This window comes from Schistocerca serialis, chromosome 8, assembly GCF_023864345.2.
Source record: "Schistocerca serialis cubense isolate TAMUIC-IGC-003099 chromosome 8, iqSchSeri2.2, whole genome shotgun sequence".
Taxonomy (NCBI): Eukaryota; Metazoa; Arthropoda; class Insecta; order Orthoptera; family Acrididae; genus Schistocerca; species Schistocerca serialis.
The window spans coordinates 597,373,458-597,390,325 of NC_064645.1; the positions used below are offsets into that span (position 1 = coordinate 597,373,458).

At 39.6% G+C, this 16,868-nt stretch overlaps 1 protein-coding gene across 1 annotated transcript in view; it reads right to left on the minus strand.

Annotated features, from left to right (window-relative positions):
* Nucleotides 1–16,868, minus strand: part of LOC126416723 (protein piccolo) — a 645,122-nt gene that overhangs the window by 37,879 nt on the left and 590,375 nt on the right. Inside the window, exons 15-17 of the mRNA XM_050084537.1 lie at nt 14,073–16,141; nt 4,365–4,611; nt 3,647–3,889 (exon numbers count right to left, since the gene is read on the minus strand). Of these exons, the coding sequence (XP_049940494.1) occupies nt 3,647–3,889; nt 4,365–4,611; nt 14,073–16,141 (2,559 nt within the window). The remainder of the gene's footprint in view (nt 1–3,646; nt 3,890–4,364; nt 4,612–14,072; nt 16,142–16,868) is intronic.

Consider the following 16,868-nt stretch of genomic DNA (forward strand, 5'->3'; position numbering starts at 1 on the left):
ACACTTAAGATCAGATAACATATCTTACAATTCCTCGGACACGTATGTTTTATGTATCAGAGTCTTCAGAAAGTTGTGCTCTACAAAATGAACGTATTTTTGAAAATTAGATTGTTTTTAGATTTTTGACGTCCTATCTCAAACGCTCGAGGGACACCACTGTCTACTATTGCCCCGGTTCAGAAATATCATAGACACGGGTCTGATATGCAGAGCAGTCTTGAGTTATAATAGGGAAGCGGGTAGTCTCCACGTGACCTGTGATTACATTTAGTGATTTTGCTGTTTCCTCTTTGTCTACTGCACTCACGTCAAATGAAAACAAAATTGATTTCTTTGGCCGGGAGCTATCATGTGAATTAAAATACATTCACATAATTACGGAAGGCTAAAATACGTTATTAGTTTCAGATTTTATTTTATTTCCACCTTTCTGACAGTCAAGCATTAATTGCCATGCAGAATAATAAAGTTATTTTTATCGGTTTACTGAAGAAATTTTCTTTTATTAATCTTTTCCGCTGAGGCAGTCAATATATTTGAAACAAAGGGTTTAATTTCAAACTATTGGCTAGTTTCAACTGTTCGGTGCATTTCAAATGTACGTTTTCATCTTCTAGCACGTATGGCATTATGCTATAACAAAGAACCAGACATGAGATAAAGTACTGGTACCCAAGGAAATTTACATCCCGAAATCACATTGAAAAACTTAATATCAGGTCGATGCCTACTTCACTGGGAATCTGGGACTCATTTAAAAATAAGCTCTTTGATGACAAGCCACTTAGAAGAATTTATAGCCCAGAAGATCACACTTTTATGTCGTTATTAAAAAATTTACTAGCACATTTGTGTGATATATCTTAAAATGTAATACGTGCATAAAAGACCAACATTAAATGTGAAAGCTTAGCTTCTCTTGCAGTGTATTGGCCTTAGAGACCAATATTATATGTGAAAGCTTTGTTTTTCTTGTAGCAACATTACATATATTAATTTAAACCATTAACTTTTCCTGTTCGTGTGTTCGCGCTACTTAACAGTGATGTTGCTATTGGCTGACTACACCACGTGTCCGAAGCTCTGAATATCCGCTGTCATCGGCTGGCAAGATCACGTGACATGAACTATGACTAGCTTACAAACACGCATCGCAATCTCGATTTCAATGCTTCGGAAAGTAACATGCGATGTTTGGTGGAATTCGAATTTATACTTTCGTAATACAAAAATATGCAGCGTCCATGTTACTGCATATCAAACATCTTTCCAAAAGGTGTTTCGTCTTCTAAAGTGCCGGGAAATTCTATGCCAATGTATAAAACCATAACCATTCAAAGGATTGATAAGTTATAGAGTTCCGAGAGAAAATATACTGTCAATTAATGGGGAACAACTATGTTTCCACCTGGGAGAAAGTGTATTTTTAACCGGGAAATCCGGGAATTTTTTTTCCTTGTCCACGTATACACCCTGCTACATAGAATGCAGCACAGTGGTTGCAGCTTAGCTTGTAGACCACATGACTGGTTTCACGGGTAGCCCTACCTTTGATGGGATAGGTGATATTTATGACCTGACTGGAGCAGGCGGTGGTAGGAAGATGTATGGGACAGGTCTTGCATCTTGGTCTATTACAGAAGTATGAGCCATGGGGTAAGGGACTGGAAGCAGGGGTTGTGTAAGAATGGATGGGTATATTGTGTAGGTACGGTGGATGGCGGAATACTACTGTGGGAGGAGTGGGAAGGATAGTGGGCATGACATTTCTCATTTCAGAGCACGACGAGAGGTAATTGAAACCTTGGCAGAGAAAGTAACTCAGTTGCTGCAGTCCTGGGTGGTACCGAGATACGACGGGAATGCTCCTCTGTGGCCAGACGATGGGACTTTGGCAGGAGGTGGTGGGAGACTGGTAAGGTAAGGCATGCGAGATTCGTATTTGAACAATTACACTCAATGAAGGCTTCAGTGAGACCCTCGGTATATTTCAAGAGGGACCGCTCGTCACTGCAGATGCGACGACCATGGTGGCTACGCTGTACTGAAGGGACTTTTTGGTATGGAATGGGTGGCAGCTGTCGAAGTGGAGGTATTGCTGGTGGTTAGTAGGTTTGATATGGACGGAGGTACTGATGTAGCGATCTTTGAGGTGGAGATCAACATCTAGGAAGGTGGCTTGTTTGGTTGAATAGGAACAGGTGAAGCAAATGGGAGAGAAGTTGTTGATGTTCTGGAGGAATGTGGATAGGGTGTCCTCACCTTCGATCCAGATAGAAAAGATTCATCAATGAATCTGAACCAGGTTAGGGGTTTAGAATTTTGGGTTTTTAGAAAGGTTTCCTCTAGATGGTCCATGAGTAGGATGGTGTTATGCGGGTGCCCATAGCCATACCCCGGATTTTGTTTGTAGGTAATGACTACAAAGGAGATGTAATTGAGAGTGAGGATATAGTTGGTCATGGCAACTAGGAAGGAGGTCGTTGGTTTGGAATCTGTCGTGTGTTGGGAAAGGTAATGTTCAATAGCGGTAAGGCCATTGGCATTAGGAATGTTAAGAGTACAGGGAGGTGGATCAACAGTGATAAGTAGGGCACTGTGAGGTAAAGGGACAGGGACTGGAGCATTGGTGGAGGAAGTGGTTGGTATCTTTTTAATATGAGGGTGGATTCTAGGTAATAGTTTGAAGATGTTTGTCTATGAGAGAAGAGATTCTCTCAGTGGGGGCACGGTGACCAGACACAATTGGGCATCCTGGGTGGTTAGGTTTACAGACATTAGGAAGTGTGTAGAACGTAGGAGTGAGGGGAGTGGTAGGGGTGAGCAGAGTGCTGGACTCCAGGGAGAGGTTCTAGGATGGGTCAAAGGATTTGAGTAGTGACTGGAGATCCTGCTGGATTACTGGAATAGGGTCACTGTGGCAAGGTTCGTAGGTGGAAATATCTGACAGCTGGTAGAGTCCTTCCGCCAGGTAATCCTTGCAATTCAAGACAACTAGCCTTTGTCTGCAGGTAGGATTATAAGGTCAGGATCAGTTTTTAGATGGTGGACTGTGGTTCTTTCTGCGGATGTACCTTTGTCTGCATTGTTACACTCCATCCTGGATTTTTTATTGTTTGAAGATAGGTCTTCTCCATTACAAGATCAGACATTCAAGAGAGTTAGGCAATATACTGCTTCCTCTTACATAAACTTGTGAAATTATACTGATTAGAAAATCAGAAAAGTTAGAGCTCATATGATGGCTTGTTGTTTCCCTATGGGTTATTTGCAAAAGGAACAAAAAAAGGTTAAGAGATGGAGTGATAATATTATCAAAAGTATCCTCTACAACACATTTTACAGTGCTTGGAAATTATGAGTTGAGGATATACATGTCAAAATGGAACCACTAAATGTTTTGGGAGACAGGGAACTATTTTTTCCCAGTGATGAGTACAGTTTCTTAATTCACTTTCTAATTATTTTGAAACTTTCCTCCCTTCACATCATAATCCTTAAGTTTTAAACATAAGCTTTCTTAGTAAGGATACATGTGCCACGCATAACATAAAACGACCAAAATTTGGTACAGCATACAAGGAGAAGGAAGGAGAAAGGAGGAGAAGAAGCGGAAGAAAGAAGTTCTTATGTTGTTGCGTACCTTCCCTATCCTTTTTGGACAGTGCTTCAAGCCCCAGGAAACGCAGGAAGCGTACTTTGCTCTTGTAATCAGGAGAGCGCACTAATACCTCAGGGTGATCTTGAGGTAGTGGTAAACTAAGTGGAAGTGGAGGTGATTCAGTACCATTACTTTCAAGAGCCGATGGAACCACTGACATTTCCTCCAATTGTACCAATGTGAGGCTACGAGCAAGCCGCCTTTCAAGTTTTCGAAGCTCCATTTCTGTAAAATGCAATATTCACATTTGTTACTGATGAACAATAAATGAAAATCGAACTTATTTTTTTATGACAGTCTTTCAAATGTCTTAGTAAACAACAGTTCTTAAATGAATCCTTTTAACAGAACAGCAAACGATTTATAATACAGGTAAAGCTTAAATAGAACTCTGGGAGTATAGTACTATCCTAGGAATTACAGGTATTGTTTTTTGTTATTCCAAATAATGAGTGATCCTTTGAATAAGAAAGCACAGATTGAGTATGACAAACACTTTGAAAGTCTGAACTGTTGCACAGACTTTGCAGCACAAATTATTTATGAAGTATTAATATCAACTAGTACACTTTTGCAAGACTACATTTACTTTTTTTTTTAATCAAAACTTTTGACTCCTAGAAGAAATCAAAGATTATTAGTCAAAGATAAGAGAGAGACATGGAGGAAAAAGGTAAAAAAAATAACTAAATACGGTTACCGTTTCTTTTGGCAAGTGTTGTCAGACCAAACATGCTGAGGAATTTGAGCTTCTTTGGTGATGTGTCCAATTCAGCTGGAGGTCCTTTGGTTAGCCAGATAGAAAGGTGCACATCTTGATCCTCTCCTTCAGAATCAGAACCAGCAGATGCTGCATTGTTTGACAAGTTTCTCTTTTCCCGACGGCGGCGTTCAGCAAGATCCAGTTTGCTTGTAACTGCTGTTACAGGTATGTCATTTTCCAAATTCTAAAAGAAACAAGATGTTAATAATAATTTAAAATGTGACAACAAAATTCTGAAATAACTGGAAAATTAATCATACTGTGAGTGGAAATAATGAACAATTCCTGAAAACATGCAGGTATTTTTCTATACTAGCACATTTCTTCTTTATTTTAGGGGTTACATGCCATTCTCTTGTGGCTTATTCCATTACATAACAACAATACAAGCATAAAATGTACAAATACAGAAAACATCAATTTGTTTTCAGTAACCCGAGACCACCTATACAGAAGACCGAACAACACAGAATGAAAAATTGCTTTCAACACATTTGCTGTGAGAATCTTTTTCCCAAACGGGAAACAGGCAATCTTTTAAACAGAGAGACAAAAGTGAATTGCACTCAACATAAATGGAATGCCACCTCCATAAATTTAAGAGGGTATAAAATAGTACATAAGATGAATAAAAAAAAAACAGCTAGCATTCAAGAAAGTTACTGTTACCTCTGACAACTGGAGTCATGGCACTTTTAACAAGACCACAATTCCAGCCAATTCCTTGTCATTTCACAGTTTTCTCAAGTAAATTTCATCTTTGATACAGACAGATGAAATGGAATTTCTGTAACAATGTGAAAGTAATAAAATGGTGATAACAGTTTGAAATTTATATTATGTCCTCTTTTTGTTTTTAAAGTTACGGAGCACTATCTACTATGTTTCCAAAAGCAAGAGTGTGTTCTTTCTCTTCACAGAATGCAATGAAGCAATATCTGTGTGAGCAAAGAAATCTGCAAAACCACATTGAGCCACAATAATAAAGCCATTGGCAAAGATTTCACAGTGGCACAGAAATTTCTGGGGAGAAAGGATTTATTTCTTCAGTCTTGAATAACGCCAACTTATTGCATAGTATTTTAAATGTAGATAAAAATACTAAAACTATCATTGCACTGACATTAATGGTGCCAAAAGTGATCAAAAGAAAGAGGGAAACGAAGTACCTTCTTAAAGGGATTACAATGAATACAATCCATGGTGAACCAGAAAACGGTAAGCTGGGAAGAAATAATATTGTGCCTCACTGATTGGGCACAGAAGGTAATAGGAAAGGCGAAACTAAAGCCAATGGAATCATGGATGACATGGGAAAAACTGAATATAAAAGAATTAAATAGGGTGAGAAAATCAGGTTTCGACTGATGCAGGAAGATCATGAACCAAATAGCAACTATGTGATGCACAGAAAGAGAAAAACAAAGTAGTAGTCTCCCATTTGAACCAGAAAAAATAAACAGGTGGACAGAATACATTGAACAACTACATGTGAAGGAAACGTTAGAGAGGGTTTAGATTTTATGAACACAATGATAAAAGTGGAAAATGAATTCATAAGACCACCAACTACCGAGTCAGAATCCAACAATGCTTCAACAATTTGAACAACAACAACAACAACAACAACACTACTGGGTCAAATGTAACATGCCTGCTGAATATTAAAGAATGCCAGAAACAAGACAAAAGAAGAACTGTATAGAGTATTTGTCTCTTGTGGGGCTTCAGCATTATGAATGGAATTAATAAAAAGTAAAATGATTACTGTAATTAAAAAAAGGAAATGTCCCTGACTGTTCAACTTGCAGATGTTTGGCATTACTTAGTCTTGAACTTCAGCAGTACTTACCCCTGCTTCAAACATTCTACTAACTATTGTTACAGAAAGTTTAGGGGCTAAGATTTGCCAAATTAAAAAAAAAGACCAATTTGGATTTAGGGCTGGAAAAGAAGCCAGATAAGCTATAAAGACATTATAATTATTTATTTTCAAAAGGAAAATTTATATGAACAGGAAAATGTAAGATATATTCACCGAACGAGAGAGGCCTTTTGATAGAGTGGGCCATAGAATACACCTTGGAGAACTGAGTAAAACTGGAGTACACTGGAGGGATATGGACTGATTCTCAATTAACACAAAAACCATAATACATAAATAGATATCAATACATTAAAAAGTAGAATAAGAAGAGGTGTCTGACAATGCTGTCCTCTCTTTCCATATTTATTTAATTTATTTACAGAAACTGCAATGCAAACATGGAAAGCAGCACCAAAAGGATCAAAATCAATGTACCATCAACAAATTCACTGTATTCAGTTCATTGTTGATATAGTAGTTTAACAAGGGGACCATACCTACTTGTCATCACTGATTTTGTCCAAATTTGTGTGATATGCAGGGCTCGATAGGAATGAAAGAGACAGCAGCGGGGGCTCCAGATGGCCTAGTATTTAGAAAATAAATAGCATTTTTGGTGTTGGTCAGGTGAGATGTTAGCTATTTATGTTAATGTAGTTTCCAGTAAGCAGTTGGTACAGCGGAAAAATTAAAGGACAGCAATCCGAAAGTCAGGAGTCAAGTCCTTATGCAGAAACTTTTTTCAGTTCTTTAAGTCATTTACACTACAAATAAACTAAAATAATGCTCAATACATTATATGCATTGATATTTCCATAGAATGCATGAAAAGGAAAGGCAAAGGAAAATTTGCGACTGCAAGTAAATTTCCAAGAAAGGATTGTACTTGCAGCAACCACATGGACTCTGCAAACAGTATTTCAAGAAGGGATTGTAATTAAAGCATACAGGACTTTGTATTCTGTTAGGTTCATTTTGATCTATGAAGAGACTGCATCCTGCATCAAATTACATTCCATTGTACACCATGAGCCATCGTTCTCAATACTTGGCGAAATGATTCACTGTGTGTGGTTTAGTGGTTTGCTGCCAATCTATTTGATGAGACAGGACCTCCTATGAATGCAAATCATGTCTGTTTCCCTACAGAAACTTTAAAACAATGGAGTAATCGTAAAAAAGGTGGCATTTATAACATGTACAAGATGCCGAGACAATTATTGCTTCCATTGTTTTTACGATGAATTATCACTCCGGCACATATAAGCTATCAACTGTAAAATAATAAAAATATATAATTTTATAAAAAAAAGTTCTTGTGTTTGCATTAAATCTCTTCCTCGAAATTTTTTTGCAAGACCAAACTACCTTTGTCTTTTCTTTTCATGCCTTCTATGAAAACATTAATAAATACAATATACTGAGAATTATTTCAGTTTATCTCCAGTGTGAGTTATGAAAAAAGTTGCCACATAAGGACTCAACCCTATGAGCCTCAGATTTCAGTACTGTAAGCTTTCTGCTGTGCTAACCACTGCCTGGAAACCGCACTAACATAAATGCTCATGCCTCACCCAATCTGTGCCAGAAATATTATTTTTCTAAATGTTTGGCCCATCTGGAGCTCCCAATGCTGCAAATTTCATTTATGGTGAAGGCCTGCATATACCAAAAATATGGACAAAATCTGTGATGATGAGTAGGTGTGGCCTCCCTTGTCAGCATTTTCTGAGAAGGACATGGACTACACATTAAAAGTTGTGTCTGACATCTTGGGGAGCCATAAACTGAAAATAAACACAAACAAAACTAAAATAATGATACAGATTAATCTAACAGACAAGTAAGGACAAACATTAAGACAAGAAACACACAGAATACTAATGCTAGGAAAGGAGAATTCTGAAGAACACAATAACAGATGACAACAGAAGTACAATGGATACTGTCCTGAGCAAAAAAGCCTTTAGAAATAAGAGAAATTTACTAATGAACAACCACCTAAACAAGAAAGAAATTTGTTTAGTGTGTTCAAAAGCTGGAAGTTGTGAAGGGTGGACTCTGGGAAACAGGAAACGTCAAAAATTAGAAACAGCAGAAGAGGGCAGCAACAAAAACATAATGGGCTAAAAAGAAAAAAAATGAACCAATTATTAAAAAAATTAAACAGAAAAGGATACTGGTTAACACTTAATTCGACTTGACAGGTTCATAAAAAGCAGGACAGATGGAAAAATACTGTACAAAAGTGTAAATTTTTGCCACAGTCGTGTGGTTTTCAATTTCTCTGCACATTTGTCTCAGTTATTTCTTAGTGATTATAATAGAGGGAAACATTCCACGTAGGAAATATATATCTAAAAACAAAGATGATGTGACTTACCAAATGAAAGTGCTGGCAGGTCGACAGACACACAAACAAACACAAACATACACACAAAATTCAAGCTTTCGCAACAAACTGTTGCCTCATCAGGAAAGAGGGAAGGAGAGGGAAAGATGAAAGGATGTGGGTTTTAAGGGAGAGGGTAAGGAGTCATTCCAATCCCGGGAGCGGAAAGACTTACCTTAGGGGGAAAAAAGGACGGGTATACACTCGCACACACACACATATCCATCCACACATATACAGACACAAGCAGACATATTTAAAGACCTTTAAATATGTCTGCTTGTGTCTGTATATGTGTGGATGGATATGTGTGTGTGTGCGAGTGTATACCCGTCCTTTTTTCCCCCTAAGGTAAGTCTTTCCGCTCCCGGGATTGGAATGACTCCTTACCCTCTCCCTTAAAACCCACATCCTTTCATCTTTCCCTCTCCTTCCCTCTTTCCTGATGAGGCAACAGTTTGTTGCGAAAGCTTGAATTTTGTGTGTATGTTTGTGTTTGTTTGTGTGTCTGTCGACCTGCCAGCACTTTCATTTGGTAAGTCACATCATCTTTGTTTTTAGATATTTATTTCTTAGTGACTTATACTTCAGAGTTCCCACTACTCTCTTCTCATTCTGTTTCTTCTGTCTTCATCGATATGCTGGAGAATTTCCCTGATTAGCAATGCCTTTTTCACTTTCACATTTGTCTGATCTCTGATCGACTGACTGACCTTTTATTTTACAACAGCAACAATGGCAAATGGTGGATGCTACTTACCACAGACAAACAGACACAATGAACAACACTGCTAGATATTATTCAGCTATCAAGATAAGTGTTTCATCAGACGTAAACTACAAAATTCTACACACACACACACACACACACACACACACACACACACACACACACGACACTGTCCTTTCTGGGTGCTGAAGTCCAACTCCAACTGTGCGGTTAGACCTTAGCCCCTGGAAATGACAGTGAGTGAGTGAGAGTGAGAGTGAGAGTGTGTGTGTGTGTGTGTGTGTGTGTGTGTGTGTGTGATGTTCATTATCTATATCTGATGAAGGTATCAGTCTAATAGTTGAAAAAAATCTAGCAGTCTTTTCCACTGTGTCAGTCTGCCATTCAATCCCTCTTATGTGGTGCATAGCATCCACCCTTTCATACTGTTGCCATCCCTTGCCAGATTTTCCATTGATTGACTTCTTAATTATGCTAGATTAGTCTGCTGAAACCTACCAACAAAATTAAAGAGATTTTTCAGACATAGTTTAGTAAGTGATCTTTTGTAAGGAATCCACAACCTGCAGCAGCTTGTTACTAAATGATTTCATTTTTCAAGAGACTTTAGATGCCTAGAAAATGTCCTCCTACGCTTCTAAATGATATGTAACTAAGAATTTCTGTGTTTGTATAGTTTCACTATGACATAATGTTGGTCACCACATGTAGCACTTTTGGATTTCTCCTCAGGAGTTGGACTTCTACTTAAAGAGCCTAGTTTACCAAACACACCAACACTAGAAAAGGCCCAGCTTCTAAAATTGTCAGAGGCCTTGAAATTATATAGCACAAGACTTACATGCAATGTCACATGTAACAGCACATAATGCATGACTGTATAGTTGCACGTGATCATGTGGGGCAATGGCAACATTTTCAGAAGCTGTATTACTGGAATCTCTATGTAAAGCAACAGACAAGAAGCTTGTAACAAAATTTTATATGTTTTGCCTGAGGACAGTTGCATTATTTACGTTCCTTGATTTCTAACTTTTAACTGGAACACAAAAATACTAGTAACCAAGGACTTTATTTCACAGGATTGTGTCTCCATAAGCAAGTGGATTTATTTTAAATAAATAAATAAATAAACTACATTTAGATTTGAATTTGTACGTGCAATTCCCTGGGTAGGTTCTAGCACTACTTGGGAGCAGAAGTGAAAACAAACCCATTTTAGTAAGTAGCTCCAAGCATTTACACTTCAGAGGGCATTTGCAATGCATAGGAAAATAGTACTGTAAATAGCTTTCTCACATTAAAGATATATGCTATGATTATATTCACATTTCGTACTTAACGTCTCAAATTGACACATGCACACACTGTGCAGTAAAAGATAATGTGCAACTGCTTTGAATAAATAAAATGAATAACTTTTTCAATACTTTCATTGAAACACAAAGTACACTGCAGATCACCTGTCAGATGATACTTACACTTCTTATACTTGAGTACAAAGATAAGGACTGTTGTACACGACTTTCACATTTATCAAAAACTTTTAACAATGTGTAACCGCATCCCACACACCTAATGCCACTGCTATGTTCAGTAGTACACCAGTCTCTTTGTAACTGGGACCCACTTAATATTATACTCATGTTCAGAAAAAACAGAACATCTTGAATGACTAGGAACAGGATGTTCACATTCACAGGACACGTACTGTTCTGCAGAAATGATCAGCATTTGAACGACATCAACTCTCAGGTTCCAAGTCGACAACGACAAAATGGCGCAACATGACCTACCAGTAAAATGTGCCTGTAGCTCTTGTAGTCGCTATAAACCAAAGGTAATGGATGAGTGTTACTTGACCAGACATGCAGGACACCTCATAGATGTACGAGTGAAGCGCACTGTCAAATCAGCAAGGTTTGAAAGTGGGCACATTATTGGCATGAGAGAATGTGATGCATCCATCTGGGAAATTAGTGCTTGTGTGGTACGAAGTGTTTTGGCAATGCAACAGGTGTGTATAAAATAGTTCAGGAAGGCCATAGAAAACAATGAGATGGGTCAGGTCGCACCACCCAGACCACCTCCCAAGAAGACCAACACACTCGAATGGTATTGCAGGACTGATCTGCGTCATCCTCAGTTCTGGTGCAACAGTGAAACAATGTTAACATATCATACACTATCTGGAGTAACAGTCCATCACCATTCATTACGGCACGGGTTACATGCGAATCATCCTCTTCTCTGCCTACCTTCGACGAATGTACAGAAACACGCTAGACGGCGACGGTGTATTGAACGACATCACTAGGGGACAGAAATGGCATCAGATAGTATTTTTCAATGAATCCAGGTTCTGTTTGTTGAAAATTATGGCCGCATCTCGGTTTGTTGCAGACAGCGGGAGTGGCATCGCAGTGACTGCATCTGCACAAGACATACAGCACCGACAGAAGGACTTATGGTATGAGGTGCTATTGGGCACAACCACAAATCCCAGCTGGTGTGTGTCCAGGGCACTGTGACCAGTGTGATCTATGTGAATGAGAGCCTGTGACCCAAAGCCATACCCTTCCTAATCAACGCATCAGACTCCATTTTTCAGCAAGAAAATGCATGACTACATGTTTCTGCACAAATATGTGCCTTTTTGGTGTCACAGGATATCATTATTTTGCCCTAGACCACTAGATCACCAGACATGTCGCCAATCGAAAATATGTGGGATATGGTGAAACAACAGATGCAGCGTTGTGACCCAACTACCACAGATGAACTTTGGAACCACGTACAGGCAGTATGTATGTCTGTAACACAGGACACAATTCACGCCTCATATGCGTCGATGCCATTGTGTGTGGAACAAGTTACCAGAGCCTGTGGTGCACCCTGTGCCCAATTGGACTTATGCTGAACCAAGGTGACTGAAAAGCTAATCATTTCTGTAGAATATACTAACCTACATGTCCTGTGAATATGAATGCCCTATCTCTAGTCATTAAAGGTGTTCCATTTTTTCCAAACATGAGTGTATTTAATGAGTACAAAATGTAGAATATAGCTAACACTTACTTAAATGTATCTTACCTACATACCAAAAAAGTTTGTTGTGGGATATGGATTGAAATGGGAATCTTGTTTTACAGTCCACTGTCAGTTACCTGCGTACCAGCTTACACACTAATCCATTCTGTAACTTAAAAATCAAGGTGACCATCCAAGTGCAAACATCCCCCCCCCCTCCTCCCCCTCTCTCTCTCTCTCTCTCTCTCTCTCTCTCTCGCGCACGCACGCACACACACACTTAAAGCCAAAATGTTTTCTTTTTTGGTAACTTGCCACTGGTGACAGTTTTTAACACACACTTGGTGCATATGTTAGTTCATGGGAAGAGCTGTATTTAACACAGATACAATTTAATAAGTGGCCTTTTGCCACCAAAAGATATGTATATTGCTAACTACCTATGCAATGGAAACACCGGGACAACTGTGAATGTTCACATCTGCATACTAAAATGATTGTGTTTAGACTTTCTTTTTCTAGACAGGACCACAGACTTTCAAGAAAACTGTACACACAAAATCCACATCTACATTACATTAATTTCTTTAACGATAAATCTGCCTGATCAGAGAGATGCAATAATTCTCCTTAATGCACAGTACAAATGTTAAGATGACTATTGGCTATTTGTGTTATAGATATTAGTAAGTCATTGTCAGGCCTAACGTGATGTGGCTTTGCTATTACACAGTTTACACATGGACTTAAAAATTTACAAATTGCATTTATGGGTACGGAAGTGCATGAAAAATAAGTAGAATATTATTTCCAGAATGCTGATGGGCTAATTAACCCAAAATAAACTCTTACAAGTATATTTGATGAGCCTGAATAATCTTGACTCAAAGCGAATAGGAAACAGAAGATGTTGGAAGTAGAAATGGGCCAAGTTGGTCACAAATGAAACCAATAAAAACTTAAAGAATGCAAACATAAAGGAAATGCCAAGCATCAAATGTGAGACTCCAAGGATTAGAAGTAATGTCTTAAAACAATGGCCCAGAGTAAAGACTTTATAAGAGGGAAGTCAGAAGTAACATCACTATAAACAGTAATCCAACCCTTCTAATTAAAACTGTTGTTGCTTATAATACTAGTGGTAGTAGAAGTAGTAGTAACAGTAATGAAAAGGAATCAGCAGGGAGGGAAGCACGAGGCAAAATTATGACATTTAAGTATTAAGTTATTTTTGACTTTCCAAACTCTTACAAATTTTCACAGTAGTCAGAAGTATATTAGTGGGCTGTGCCTTCTTTCCCATCTAAGTCTTTTGGTTTATTGCTTCTGTGCAAGAGCAAGAATCCTGTGTCATTGAACCCGATAATTATGTTATTTTTTGTGACCACCAGGTACACCTGTTATTTTACTAGCAGACGTGTATCTGTCTTAAATTAGTAAGTGCCAATATTTTAGAAGACATTTGGATTACATGAATGTGCATTTGAAAAGTGTAGCTTTTTACAATGGCACAAGTAGGCGTAAGTTAGTATTTCTGTATGAACTTGTAATCACACAGCTGCAAAAACTAAGGAGGAATATTACGACATGCACAAACTTGTTTTTATTCAATTGCAATTTCCTTACCTTCTGATTTGAAATGCTTTTGCTGCAATAATGGTAATCCCACACTGACATAGGCCCTGATGGATCCTTTGCTGCTGCTAATACTTTGGCAGCATCAGGCACAATAATTATGGGCGGAGGGTGTGGCACCTGCAGAATATGTTGCTGCTGTTCTTGTCGTTGTTGTTGTTGCTGCTGCTGCTGCTGCTGCTGCTGTTGTTGTTGTTGTTGTTGTTGTTGCTGCTGCTGTGGCTGCAAATTATGTTGAGAAGGTGGCTGCACATGTGGGGCAGTTGACTGTATTGTTTGCTGCTGCTGCTGCTGCTGTTGCTGTTGTTGCTGCTGCTGCTGCTGCTGCTGTTGTTGTTGCTGTTGTTGCTGTGAAATCAGCAATTGCTGTTGTTGTTGTTGTTGCTGCTGCAAGTGTATTGGGGTCCCTGATGGCATTTGGAATGCAGACTGATCTTGCTGGTGCACATTTTGCTGAGACACTGGTTGTGGAAGGAATGTGTGATGCTGTGGCTGATTTGAAGCAGTTCTGTCCACCACAGGACCAGCTGGTTGGACAGGATACTGTCCTAGAGACTGTGGCATTGGCTGCACCTGCTGCTGATGATGGTGATGATGATGTAGCTGTTGGTGTTGCTGCTGCTGCTGTTGTTGCTGCTGCGAAACAGGTGGCTGATGACTATCAACAGTAACTGGCTTCTGGCAGTTCACAATGTCAGGACCAGAGATTGTATTTTGAGATCTCACTAATGTAATACCAGACTTTTGGACATTACACTCACTAATGGGAACCTGTAAACCACTTACAATGCCATCTTTCGATGGCAAGTGAGTAGTCCTTACATCTTCATGACTGTTGTTACATTTGAGACCATTGCTTGTAACAGGGATATTTTGATTTACACTACCTGCTGAAGACACTGTATGAAGATACTGTACAGCATGGTGGTTTTTGGTAATTACTGGCTGAGCTGCATTTGTTTCTGGCACTTGTAACACACTATGAGTTTCAGGAATCACTTTGTCTTTCACAGGCGATGGAAAGGAAGCTGGCGGAACAGGAGGCTGAGATGGTGGGATGAGTCTTTTGCTCGAACTATGCTGCTGGGGAAAACTGTCTTCAAAAGGCCTCACGAATGCGGGTACAGTATTCGGAACTTCTCGGATATTTTTTGTAGGCTGCTGTGAATGTTGGTGCTGGTGATTGGGTTGTTGAAGCACTTGTTGTTGTTGTTGTTGTTGTTGTTGTTGTTGTTGTTGCTGCTGCTGCTGCTGCTGCTGCTGTCCTTGAGATTGCAACTGTGCCTGTGGCTGTAGCTGGGATGGTTGTTGTAGATGCACCTGCTGCTGCTGCTGTTGTTGCGGCGGTTGTTGTTGTTGCTGCTGCTGTGACAGGGTGGGTAGTTGTGACTGGTGCTGCTGTTGGAGTTGGTGTTGCTGCTGCTGTTGATGTTGTTGTTGTTGTTGTTGCTGCTGCTGCTGTGGCTGCTGTTGCTGTTGCAGATGTGGAATTTGCAGCTGCTGTTGCTGTGAGGAGGTTGGTGGCAGTGGGGCTGTTGATGGTTGCTGCTGCTGCTGATGTTGCTGTTGCAACTGCTGAGGGGATGGTGGGAGGCTATTTGTACGCTGGTGTGGCGGTGGATGTTGACTAGACATGTAGTGGTGTGGTGGTGTGTGGGTTGGGACATGTGAGGGTGGAGTAGCAGATGCTGTATGATGATGAGGTGGAGTAGCTGCTGAATGTGGCACTGGTGGTGGTAAAACATGATGTGGAGGTGTAGAAGTTGACAGGCGGGGATGGTGTGGTGGTGCTGGTGGAGGTGGTGGTGCTCCTGGAGGGTAAGGAAGACGCTGCAAATGTCCAAGATGAAGAGCTCCTTTGTGTAATTCTGATTCAGAAGGAGGTGGAACAGAATGTAATGGAGGTGGCAAAGTCACAGTTGTGGGTGTAGGTATAGAACCTGGAGCAATCAGTGGAGGTGGGTGAGGAGGCCTATGAATACTTGGGGGTGCTGTCTCTCCTGGTTCCTTCCGACTGTCTGACCCTCGGTCACGCCCACCCCCTATGGGCGCCTTCCTAGCTGAAACAAAAAGCAAAACAAAACCGTGGTGAGGACCAAACCTACTTCCACTGTTTCTTTACACATCATCATGGTCTGTACTTAAGGCACTCCATATTTCTTTAACTAGAAAATGAAGTCCCACAAAGATATAGGAGGATCAGCCAACATAGAATTGTACTAAGCTTAGCCGTTTTTTAATGAAAACAAGCTACATAACACTATATGGCTATGTGAGATAGGAAAGGAAGAACAACACAATTACTTTATTATCAAATTTTGAAACTTCAATGGAGAAAAGTTAAAGTACAAGGAGACATAACAGTTAGTGAGCCCATACCTTAATGCGGCAAATTTACAAGCGCTCCTGATAGAACATTTAAAGTAGATCACTGTAACACTAACTTTCAGACTGTGTGTGTTCTTTCTTCATTGAGGAAAGAGGGATTGGTTCTTCACTGAAGAAATGGGGAGGGGGGGTGGTGGGTGGGGGGGGTTGGGGGGGGGGGGGGGAGCATAATACTACTAAGACTAGTATTGACCTACTGCGTGGGTCCCTTTTTCCCTGATGATCAACATTTTACTTTTACAAGAGTTTTAACACTTCCTTTGCTTGTTTTTGTGTCCCTTTTTTAATCTTAATTCTGTCCAGTGCTATCACCGAGAAAGAGCAAATGGTGTTATGGTCTTCAATCCAAAGAATTGTTTGATGCAGCTCTCCACACTAATCTGTTGTGTGCAAGCCTCT